The sequence below is a fragment of the Akebia trifoliata genome, chromosome 8, assembly GCF_017979445.1.
Source record: "Akebia trifoliata isolate Shusen 1 chromosome 8, ASM1797944v1, whole genome shotgun sequence".
Classification (NCBI taxonomy): Eukaryota; Viridiplantae; Streptophyta; class Magnoliopsida; order Ranunculales; family Lardizabalaceae; genus Akebia; species Akebia trifoliata.
The window spans coordinates 46,037,827-46,050,861 of NC_141382.1; the positions used below are offsets into that span (position 1 = coordinate 46,037,827).

At 33.8% G+C, this 13,035-nt stretch overlaps 1 protein-coding gene across 1 annotated transcript; it reads left to right on the forward strand.

The window, feature by feature from the left end:
- The first annotated feature begins 538 nt into the window (after window positions 1-538).
- LOC147397192 (casein kinase 1-like protein 3) lies at window positions 539-8,040 on the forward strand. Its single transcript, XM_086452709.1, has 16 exons — window positions 539-780; window positions 905-945; window positions 1,497-1,566; window positions 1,658-1,806; window positions 2,376-2,471; window positions 2,584-2,654; window positions 3,125-3,186; window positions 3,288-3,351; window positions 3,561-3,645; window positions 3,747-3,873; window positions 5,182-5,264; window positions 5,799-5,856; window positions 5,966-6,078; window positions 6,457-6,651; window positions 7,207-7,394; window positions 7,622-8,040. The coding sequence occupies exons 1-14, from the start codon at window positions 705-707 to the stop codon at window positions 6,646-6,648; spliced, it is 1,287 nt and encodes a 428-aa protein (XP_086308835.1). The 5' UTR covers window positions 539-704; the 3' UTR covers window positions 6,649-6,651; window positions 7,207-7,394; window positions 7,622-8,040.
- The last annotated feature ends 4,995 nt before the right edge of the window (window positions 8,041-13,035 follow it).

The following is a 13,035-nucleotide window of genomic DNA, read 5'->3' on the forward strand; positions in this document are numbered from 1 at the left end:
ATCTCAATAGGGATTTCAAGGGAGTTACCTTTTTAGGATTTTATTTTCAGATGGGAGCATTTGTGTGACATGTAGTTCCTGTTCGTTTTTCATTTTTTAATGTTTTTTTTGTTTTATCTTTTTCTCTCTCTTGTTTGAGGGCTACCTCAACCTCCTTATATCTTTGTCTTGTTTTATTATGGTTTTCCTCCATGAAAATTTTACACTTATTAAAAAAAAAACCTAAATTTTGAAGAAGTAAAAGAGGATTGAATTTTGGATAGAAGGTTAAAGTAAGGTTGAAAATGATGGATTAAAGAAAAAGTTAAAAAATAATTTATCATAGAGCTTGAAGTTAAAAATCAAAGGTTTTTTTTTTTTTTACAAAGAAGTCGAAGAAGAGGGTATTTAGGTCAGTTTCATTATTTGGTCTACAAGATAAGCTTGAGGTCAAGATAGTGTTGGACTAACCCCGCCGAAAATAACTAAAATTACAGGATTACCCCTAAGAAGCTCCAATCGTTGAAGTCGCTCACCCGTTTCAGTTTCTTCAGATAAAAAACAAAAAATAAAAACTCCAGAAAAGAAAAATATAAGCATATTCTCTTCTCTAATCTCTATTCTTCCTTTTCGAGTTTCTTTAAAATTGAGAAAGTTACTGTAATTCTTGTTTCTTATTATCTGAAAATTTGATCAATCGAGGAGGAGAAGGAGAGATCTAGGGCATGGAGAGGATCGTTGGGCACAAGTACAAGTTAGGTCGAAAGATCGGTAGTGGATCCTTTGGAGAAATCTATCTAGGTCAGCTTTAATTCCTTTTTTACTTTTTGTTTTTTTCGATTCTTGGTTTTCTGATTATTGTGTTTTGGTTCAAGTTTTGTTTAATTGATTCTGATTTTTATCGAATTTTCTAATCTTGTTACAGCGACTCATATCGATACTCATGAAATCGTTGCGGTGAAAATCGTAAGTATCAATTAATTTCTCAGAAGCTTTTCGATCTTGTTTTATTGTTCTCAAATTTCATTTCTCCATATCGTTTTGAGTCGAAATTGATAGATCGTGAGCTGTAATTGATTTTCATTTGTAGCGATGAAATGTTTTCTTTCATCAAAGATCTTAAAAAATACATTTTTTAGGGTAGCAAACTTGGAACTATTATGATTGCTCGTGTAACAAAGCATGGCACATTTGTTCTAATTACTATGGGGAGATGTTTATGATCGTAACATGTTTAATCATGTACTGTAATTGTACATGTTTCATCTGTGAAACCGTGACTTTTTAAATTAGGTTTTAAATCAATTTTTTGCCTAATTGAGTTCCAGGATTATTTATGAAGGGGAGATTAACAAGACTGCTTAGCTAGTTGGGAAATATATTTATAATAAAAATAAAAATAAAAATTCAGAAACATTTTTATGGGATTTTTTTTCTGTTTCATTTTTTTTTCAAGGAAAACCTGTTTTAGGGTCGATAATATATATATAAACTTAGATGGCTTTGTTTTTTTACAGGAGAACGGCAAGACAAAACATCCACAACTTCTTTATGAAGCCAAGCTATATAGTATACTTCAGGGTGGAAGTATGTATTATATCATATTGAATTATATCTTCTATTTTCTTGCTACTATCATTGCTAATCATTTTTGTTATTAACCTTGTAATCCATTAAGGTGGTATTGCTGGCACTAAATGGTGTGGGGTAGATGGTGAGGACAACATCCTTGTTCTTGACTTGTTAGGACCGAGTCTCGAAGACCTGTTTGTCTACTGTGGAAGGAAGTTCTCACTGAAGACCGTCTTAATGTTGGCTGATCAAATGGTAAATGAAATTTACATCGGACACACACATGTATGCATATATACATCCACACACATGTACATGTATAGGCACACACACATCTAAGGGTTCCTGAGTACACCCCTTAATATGGGTAACCTGTATTCCTTGATTACATATAGTAAGCATCCACGTCTTCTATCTTTCTCTACATTTATTTTTTTTGTCCCTATTTTTGGTGGAGTATCTTTTCTACTGTTTTATGTTATAGGAGGAAGCAAAAAAACTAAGAGATTTTGGCTTCCCTACTTGTGAAAATTTCAAAACATGTATCTTTTGCTACCAAAATGGATTCTATTACTTGTATTATATTGATAGAATCTTTTACCTCTTGTGTTGCAATCAGAATTATTCTTGTGTTTCCTAATTAAAAGGCTTTTATTTTTATATAAAAATAGGGAACTTTCTATCGATAAGTGAGTGATTATTGATTTGTATGGTTACTTGAATAGTTGCATATCCATTGATGTAAAATTTTGTCTTTTAAATTGATAGTTCCATCTTTTAACACCTGGAATAATTCATAGGTAATGATTGTTCTGTTATTGCAGATTACGAGGATAGAATACCTACACTCTAAAGGATTTCTGCATAGGGACATTAAACCAGATAATTTCCTTATGGGACTTGGCAGGAAAGTGAACCAGGTAATATATTTGTCTTTCGGCTTTTTCCTTAATATTTGAGCTGCATGGATATTCATTCTTTTTTCTCCTTTGTTCATGTTGTCTATCGTTCTCTTAAATGTATATTCTTCAGGTCTACGTCATTGATTTTGGGCTTGCAAAAAGATACCGGGACTCTACGACCAATCGTCATATTCCTTACAGGTATTAAGCTATAATTCCAACTTGCCATAAAGTTGAATTATAGTTATGTGATTTTGTTGGTCTGCTGTCAAGGAAGCTAATAACTGTCCCTTGATTTTCTATATAATGTTTCTCCTCATGTATTTACTTATTGAATTTATTTCACTATTGCTTTGATAATCTCTCAAGCGACAAGAAACACTATTTATTTGTATTCTTTTTCAATTGTTAAAAGCTCTTTTCTTTACTTTCTTAGTGTGCAGTGACAATTTTGTTATGGTATATATTTTAAAGATTGTTAAAAATGTAAAGAGGTATCAAAGGAAGGAGTGTTAAGGGAATAAGGGGTCCTAATAGAAAAATAATGCGAGGGACAACCACCTTAGCTTAAAATTAAAATATGGTCATCAACTTGATTTGGTGCATTTTAAATTCAAATAATGCATACTTAGATTTACTGAACAGTTTCTTTTCCCCTTAATCTTGTATAGGGAGAACAAAAACTTAACTGGGACTGCACGTTATGCAAGTTGCAATACTCATCTGGGCATTGGTATGTAAGGAGTGGTTTGCTAATTAAAAGAAGTTTGTCATTTTCTTTAGATACAAAAATTAAGCACTACTACTTTACTCAGTCTGGTCTTTTTATCTTAGAGCAAAGCCGACGGGATGATTTGGAGTCTCTTGGCTACCTTCTTTTGTATTTTTTGAGAGGAAGGTATGTCTTTGCTTCATTTTTTTTTAAATACCTACTGGAATATTTTGTTGAATCAGCTCCTTGCACCCCAGTTTTTATGGGTATTTGAAGAAGGGTCTTTTAGCTTTCCAATAACATAGGTCGTAGATGGGTATTGAGACTGGTTACTAGTTTTAGGTCGTAGATGGGTACTTTACCTGTTTGACTAATCCATACTGTTCTGCATCTAGCCTTCCATGGCAGGGTTTAAAAGGTGCCACAAAGAAGCAAAAGTATGATAAAATACGTGAAAAGAAGGTATCAACTCCAATTGAGGTATGGGTCTACCAGGGATATGTATTCCTGATTTGTCTGTAGTCTGATATTTTTATGATTAGTGTTTGAGTATCTATCAAATGACAGCTTGTTTTCAAAAGGTTTTGTGCAAGTCTCAACCGGTAGAGTTTGCATCGTACTTCCATTACTGCCACTCTTTGATATTCGATCAACGGCCTGATTATGGATTCTTGAAGCGCCTGTTCCATGACTTGTTTACACGTGAAGGTATGGGCTACTTTCATATTGCTAGGTCCATACGCGTTCAATTATTTGTATAAAAGCATTATTTTCCTTTACATATGTAGACAATATATTAATAGGTTCTGTTGTTTTCTTCATTATAAAAATGCTAAATTGTTTCTCAAGAATTGTACAGAATGGAATAACATAAAAACAGATCTGTTCTGAAAAAATGCGGACCTTCCACTCAAATTGTTCCTCTTTGAGAGGGATTGATTGGAAATACTTGCATCAATTGGATTTCGTCCAAATGGATGGGTTTTGAGTTTTTTTTGTTATACACAAATATGAATATACATCATGACAACTGGGTGGGTGGATTTTGAATCCAAGTAAAGGTCAAAACTGGAAATTTTGGTTGTAAACGAACTTGTGAGTCGTATTAGTAACTAATGCCATTGTTTTTACCAATCCAGTTCGTCTATGTGAAGCTTTAAAACCATATTTTGTTGCAGATCCATGTAGTATCTAAAGGGCCTGATTATCTCTTGCTTCTTTTTATTTTTTTCATTTATTTATCAAGCAAAGTAAAAATAAGGGGAAGTTGACAATTTTATAGATATGGTATGTTTGATATATTTTCAGAATTTTCCTTAATCTTTTTTGCACAAATCCACTTCTCTCTGTCGTGGCACTGATAAACTTTTTTTTTGGATAATTATAAAGATTTTATAAATAAGAGAAAAAGTACAATGAAGGCTGAGATAATCCCCAAAACAGAAAAGGACAAAATAAGGACAAAACAAAACACTAGCGAAGCACAAACAAAAGCCAAAGGAAAACAATAAGCAGGAAACAAAACTAATGCTAAGAGCTACATGAACTTTCCCATCTAAACACAAAATCTTCGAAGAAAACCCTAATGAATTCCTTGTTTAGCTTGGTCTAGAGGAACATCAACCCTAGTATTTCCATATAGACCAAGTGCTCATTTTCTTTGTTTTTTCACACCCTAGCAAAGAAAGGAAGTTATTGGGAAAAACTCAATTCATTCGGAATAAGGAAAGAAATGAAGTCCAAATACCTTGAGAGAAAGAAAAATGAATGAGAGTATGATCCACTGATTATCCATCACTCAAACATAGGGGACAAAAATTGGGAGTAATCCACCCACGAGATAATTACCTGTGGCACTGATAATCTTTGTTGCATAGTGATAATTACCTGTGGTGTGAATTGATTGTCATTCTAGTTCTGTGTGCTTATGCTTATGAAAACAATACCTAATTGTTTGTGTTTTTACTTCATTGCATGTTTGGGCCTAACATTCTTTCTTTTCTTCATGTATGACAGGGTACACATCTGATTACATATTTGATTGGACCATCCTAAAATACCAGCAAGCACAAAATACAAAACCTCAGCCTCGACTATCTGTTAGTATTCTCATTACTTGGCTTTTTTGGGAACAACTATATATTGATTGGGGGGGCAGGGGGCAAGTATTTTTAAAAGTATTTTTTACAACACTACAGAGGCCATTGGATCTTGTAAAATGAATGGACAGCTGTCTTAGTTTATTTCCATTGATGTGAAGTGTTACACTTATCTCCACAAACTTAATAGGTTTATAATCCGAACAGTTTTATTCATACGTTTTAACATTTGTCAAACATGTAAATACGTAATGGTATCAGAAACTGCAAATACCTAGATTGTGGAGTGCCCTTGTTACGTAGCTTTTCTCAATAGCTTTGCTGCTAGAGCTTCTATGCATATAATTAGAGTCCAATGTCAACCCTGAGTGGCATGCTTCTGTCAGACTTAGTTTTATTACTATTTTATTACAACTGCATTCATTGCTTTTTTAACTTGTTTAAAATGGTCACATAGCTGCCTATATTGGAATACAAATAGTATCACTTGGCTTGTTTATGTGCTCTAACAATAGACACTATCTGAGTTTACAGCCGGTTTCTGGAAGGACCACTACTCGTGCAATGCCAATGGATGTGGACAGACGTCAAGGTAAAAAATTGTACAATATGTTATTCTTCGATTTGAGTTACAATTTCAGCAGTAACCATATGATGCTGGTTCAATACTTAAACTTGGGGAGGAAATGCTTCTTACACAGTTGAGGTTAGAGAGCGTATAGGATCAAGTAAGTTTGCTCGTCCAGTTGTTCGCATGCAAATTAAATCAGGAGAAAACAAGAATTTGGGTGCTGAAAATCTTGTTGACCAAACTGTAAGTTATATATGATGTGACATCTGAAATAAATTTTCTTTGGTCTTTTTAGTTTCTCTATGAAAAGAAATTCAATGTTATTTTACTGCTATTTATGTCTGTGGATACTAGTGAGACTCTGTTGCTTGAACTTGAAGTATTTTGTGGGCAGCTTGGTCTAGCATTTTGATTAAACAAGCCTTTTGAGTTCCTGTTGTGGTTATGATACTCAGCAGTATATTTAGGCTAATTGAATCTGGATGTTTAATTTTAAAAACAATCTTTATATTTACAAAACTGTCTCTCACCAAAGCATTTTCTTTCCCTGTGGTTTCACACTATAGCTTGGCTTTTCTTTTGTTCATATAGTTTATAAGTGTTTGATTTTGACTTTTACAGACTGTAAGCGGATTTCCTGAGAGAGTGTATATGCCATCTACTTCAGTGTCTTTGACTGGTACCTCTAAGAGAGATGCTACAAAAGCTGTGGTGCCAGCTGAAGGTGCAAAACTCGGTCATGGAGTGGACAGAAAAATCGGTCCTTCAAGCAGCTGGATTGCTTCATTACAACGCAATTCTTCGGCCAAATAATCGGTATAATGTGCTTATCTGATTTAAAAATGTGGTGTACTTTCAACAACAAAGCTTATCCCAAAGATTTGGGGTCGGGTAAACCAATCCTCTCCATTCCATTCTGTCCAAAGTCAAGTGTTTTGTTGTTGAACATTTCTCCATCCACATTCTTTTGGTTTCTCCTCTCGCTTTAGAACCTTCAACTTGAATATTTTTTCTATTGAGGCTGCAAACAATCTTCGTTAGACATGCCCAAACCATTTCGGTCGACTTTATTTTAGTTTATTGCCTATTGGAGTTACTCGTCCATTTTCTGGAATGTGCTCATTTCTAAGTTTATCTTTCCTATTCTTTCTACTCAAACCATCTCAACATCCTTATCTCTTCCATGCTCAATTTCTTGACCTGATGCTTCTTAACCACCCACTATTCAACCCCATAAAGCATTCAAATTTATTTGAACACACATCTCTAGATTTTGGAGGCTTTCAATATGCCATGTCAACTGCTATGAGGCATTTTCATTATAGAATTTACTTTTTGGTGGATTACTGAATTGTCATTTTATTTCTTTAGCAAAAGATCGGGAGGAGAAGTCCCTGGACATGTTTACTGGCTGTGAAAGGACTGCTAGTTAGTTTTTAGTCCCATCCTTGCATTGCAGCTTACAGACTGAACCTCTCAAGTGACAACAAACATTTGGTGATGTTAAAAGGATTGGTCTACTCAAAGCGCGGCTGCTGTTACGTATATAGCTGGCACAAGTAAGCTGCGGCAGTCTGTTCTATAGTTCCATGTAACATGAATGGCGTGAAGAGTATTCTTGCATTTTTCTATTAATAGTTTGTACATTTTTTTGTTGTGCTATATGGTGGTTGTTTGACAGTGCTTGTCTTTTATGTAGTTAAGGATTTTGAGTTTTTTGTTTGTTGTTTTACAAATTTTCTATTATCAACGTGTTGATTGTTCTCATGGATCAGTTTTAACTTAGGTACTCAAGCCCTTCCGGATCTGAATACAGTAATCTAGTGTTTCAGATCCGAATTTTTGATGGTTTCCCATATGGAGCTTTCATCTGGTAGATGTCCTGTGAGTTATGTCTAATTTAATTGATGAAAATTCTAATTTATAATTTTATTGTTCAATTTTCATATATTCCACTTGACAATATTTACTTTTCTCAGAGAATGATATTACATCCACTTCAAATGCAGATAACAAATCTATATGAATAGTTTCTGGTCAACTGAATAAGCTCATGTGGAACACAGCTTCATAATGGAGAAAATGTGTGGGCCTCAAAAGTTCCAGATTTTGAAGGTAAAAAGTGATTTTAAAAATAGTCCATCGGTGTGCACTAAGATGCCCAAATATGCTATTCTGATACAGCTTCACAACTCTTTTTTTCCCCCAAAAAAATTAGTGACAGATGTGGGCTGGTATCCTATTCACTTCTTGGTAACATGCTTTATTATTATTATTATTATTTTTTGCTTTCGGATTTTCTAAGACTAAGTATCTTTTCTTTTTGTATGATAGTTATATAAACTTCAATTGTTGCAAAGTCTTTTTTGGATAAAACTTGTTTAAAAAAAAAAAAAAAAAAAACTATTTACGGATTATTTGCACAGGATAAACAAATTGTTAGGAGTTAATGAAATAATTTATAGTGCAAAATAAAATAACAAGATTACAACTTAAAAGTATCCTGCAGTGTCTGTAAAAAATATCTTATGTGACCATCACTCCCATCTATATGTTTTGGGTTGATGATTTACCGTGTTAGGTTGAATCAACTTTTTGGTTTAAATCTAATGTTAGTTTTACCAGAAATAGAGAGGTTGCTGCTTGCATTCTCTCCATTTTATTAAAGGACTCATGATCTATGATTCGATATTTGGTGCAACGGTTTAATAATTAAACTTCTTCAAAGCTGTGTTTCCCTTGATTTTTTTCTTTCTTTTTTTGATCTCTTATTTACTATATTTCTGCCAAGGAGATGGCATTCAATGGATCATTGTTGAAGATCCTTTATTTAGGTAGAAGCAAATTTCCTTGGAAAATGCGAGTTTTAGGTGTATGATTGCTACATTTTCCACCTAAAACGAGTTCTCCCCTAAGGAGGAAAATGCTTTCTCCCTGATAAAGTTATTCTCTAACGATTACCTCCATCCCCAAAACTGAAAACAAACTCCCTTTTTAACGCTTTCCTATGTGTAAACATTAGAATTCATTTTCCTAATTGAAGAATTTTTTTTTCTTTGAAAACAAATTCTTTGCTGTCATAAAGACATGAAAGGACCCCAACTTCAGTTTTCAGAAAAATATTGGCTTGTTCATGAGGTGTGTAGACTGTAGAAAATATAATCTTAAGATTCAAGATGATTGGTTTTGGGTAGAAAATCAAGGCGTTGTGGCTAAAAATTGAAAGAGTCCGACTAACCTGACCAAAATTGATTTAACTCTCACGGGTCAATGAACTCACCTTGTGGCTTCCAAAAATGTGATCCAATACCACAGGGATGTAGAGGACAAAATTCTCAGAACTTTGAAAAAATAAAAAAAATAAAAAAAAATGTTAATTTTCATCGTTGGATTTTAATTTAAAATTTGAGAGTTCCATGAAAGTTTGGTAGCCATCCAATTTCATAACCTTGGATCAAGTCTAAAAGAAATTATTATTAATTTTTTTGTTTCTCGATACGAGTTTTTTCATGAAATCTAGAGGGATGTGGTGTTGGATTGCATTTGACAATCCGTTTGAGCTTAAGTACTCTTGGTAAGAGAAAATCTTACTAAGCAACGGAATTGTTTTTCAAATTTAAGAAAAGTGAGTTAGATTATCACTCATCCTTTTATATTAGTGTCTCATGTAAGGTGTGGGCCGGGGTTACGTGATCATCAATTTAAAAACATGGTATAACAAACATAAACGTACCTATCTAAAACTCACACACAAAAAATTGTGGATTTTCATCATGTGATGTTTACAAATCCTACATGTGCATGCCCGACTGGAGAGCCATCTTCCTAACTTGTTCCTTTAGCTTTTCTTCTGTCATCTTCACCTGCAAAGCCCTCCCATTTCTTAAGAATTTTTTATTATTTAAAATTTGAACATATACTAAATCATATTTTATTGCCCTATTTTGCAAAATAATTTCGGAAACAAATAAATAAATATTAATTGATAATATATTTTAAATTTTAGCAATATTTATTTTTCCTTTTTCAGAAAGTTTGACTGTTTGACTTAATATATACTTTGCATATCAAATCAAATTGGATCCTTGTCGGATTGGTCCTAGATTGATTCCGGATCCGATCCATTGACAACCCTTTCAATTAGGTTGAATTCAAAGCTTTACTTAGCAGTCCTTACTTGGTGGCCAATTTTTTTATAATTTTTTTTTTCAAAATTTAAAATAAAATAAATAGAAAATGAATAAAGAGGTACCTTAATGAAAGCTGTTGCACGTAAAGGGTGAGGGTAGATGGTTTCAACAGAGTTGAATCCGATTTCGAAGTTCGAACCCTAGAGACTCTGTCACTCTCACTACATCTCCTACGATGCTGGGCCCACCCTTACCGCTTATTTTCATCACAAATATTTTTTCTTCAAGTCTATCTGTATCCATCTTCATTACAGTCACACATAATTTTCACTTGGATGTTATTGACACTCCAATTTATATTTAAGTATATAATATTTTTTTATGATCAGTGCTGGAGTGATCTCGGTGGGGGACACACGGGAGACACTTTGACATGGTGGTGAGCACATGGCCATAGATGATAGGCATCTACGGACATGCGTGCACCATCACGTTAAGGTGTCCCCCATTGAAGTCACTCCAGCATGACTCTTTTTTATATTATAAATTTTTGGACATAAGAGCATCAAATGTTTGGTCTCATAGGAAAGTACTCCTAGGGTTTTCCCTTGAAAAATGAATCTGTGTTGACCTCTAAGAATCGTGGCCATTATACACCCTAAGGGGTTGGCTTAGTGGCAAACCAAGCCTTGATAAGTCCCTCAAGAAGGTAGGTAAAGCGTTTGAAATCCCACGAAGCAATGAATTCCTTGGGGCCACCCTCCAGGTCTAATTGACCCTCGACTCATCTAGGTTGCATGTAGGATTTTTCGAGAGTGTGGTGTGCATGACCGTGGAATCAGTTCGGAAGGGTGGGGATACCCATGATAAGCAAAAAAGCAAAAAAAGAAGAGTTGTGACTTTCTGACGCCCCCTCTGCCATACGCTCCCTGACGTGGCATGTGTTAGAACCATAGATTTATTTTCTCAGGATACACAAACGTATTCTCCTTAAGTATGTACAATTGTGTATCTCAAGGAAAAATCTATCGGGGCATCAGAAAATCTTTATTAAAAAAGAATAGTGTCCGTTGTTACAACGCATTGGTCCATGGAGGAGCCTCAAATGATGTCTGAAGCTCTTCATCTAATGAACGGTTGATATGGGAGAATATATACTGATCCCTAGGAACCCACTACTGGCAAAAGAAGGCTGAAATGAGAAGCAATTCTCGAGGGATTCCTTGGAAAATCGATCCTTTAGAACATATGTATCAAAGGAATCTCATCATTCATACATAAAGATTTGTATATTAGATTTTATAATTAACGGTAAACTTACCTCAAGAATATGTGATTTTTTCCTTGGATTGATTGATGAAATTGTGGGAAGGGGCTGCATCACTCTACTTGTCTCTTTTATTTGCAAATTATTTGATAGGTCTTTCTCAATTCGATGAATTTCTTCATGGATGCTCCTAAGATGATTAAGGGCATCAATTATAATTGATCTCTTGTCCCTCTGCAAGCATTCAATTCCAACAAATAATCGAAGAATATGTAGAAAAATCAATTAAGCTTACTATTTTTCAATTTTTTTTTTCTTCTTAAATTTAAATGTATCGACATGTATTGTATAGATTTATGGGGAACGTCAATGTACAAGGCTTCATGAGAAGGTTAGAATTCTTCACCAATTAAGTTTCTAAAAAATACCTCTTAGAAAGAATTTTATTTTGTCTTTTAGTTAAAAAAAAAAAAAAAAAAAAAAAACAAGGATTTTATTATACTAGTGGTAATTTCATAAATATCATAAAACATTTAATGCTAATTTTGTCTTTCAAAATTTTTTAGATTTAGGCTGGGGTGACACAAATGGAGACACAAAGGTGACAAAATGATATAGTGTACACATTACCATAGATACTTTTCCACGAGATATGAGTAAAAAGCATCTATGGTTATGTGCATGCCACCACATCATTTTTGTCACCTTTGTTTCTCCGTTTGTGTCATTCCGGCATTTTCAAAATTTTTATCCAAAAAACATGGATTTTATTCTAATTATCCATGACGTTTTTTTATTTTATTTTATAAATATCACAATATCTATATATAAAAAATATTTACGAAAGTGCCATTGTATAATGACGACAAAACCCTCTCTTCGGATTAAAAAATAAAACATTAACTGCTTTGCAATAACATTTTCTGAAAAAATAAATTATGGTCATGTGATTTTTCATTTACAAAATCCTTTTAATTTTTTAAGACGGGTTTCGAGACCTGTAGGCCTAACTAGCAGGGACGAGACAACTAACCTCTTAGAATATCGTATCTCGACCAAATCAGTACATGCAATACCCATACAAGCTACACATACCAAGTAATTAGGGATAAATCCTTGCGGGTGGTCAATAAGAGGCTTGAACCCATCCATTCTTTTTAGATTAAAACTAAATTCTAAACGCTTTTTAAAATGCATCTTTCACTATGTGAAAACTGGAAAATTCGATAGAAAAAATTAACGGGCGAAGGCTCACAAATTTTAGAAACTGAATTTTGACGGTCTAGGACCATCGAAATTCTTGATATTCCCAGATTTGACGGCTTAGAGTTGTTGAATTTCTCCTATCTTTCATTAATTTGACCCATTGAAAAAAAATAAATTTGACAATGAAAAATTCGATGCCAATTTGACCTCTTAGTCCGTCGAATTTTATGAAATTTGACGGCCAAGGTCGTCAAATTTGGGCTTTTTTTCACATGTGTTTGGAAAATCCAAGGTTGTAGGCCATGTATATAATCCACAAATATCAAGATGGCATCATCTGACCCATCACCTGTGCAGCAGTAATGAAAAACAAACAGCCATGTTTCCTTCAAAAACACATGAAATCTAACTTAAGACTCGGTTTGTAAAAAATTAGAGAGAAAAAAAGTGGTGGGAGGCAACATGTTTTCTGTTAGTTTGGAGGAATCTTGTCTGTTTGCTTCTCATTTAACAGCTTAACAACATCATGTAGTAACAGCAAATCCGAAAAATTCAAGAGTTTACGTGCATGAAAATTGCAAGAAATTAAAATAATAC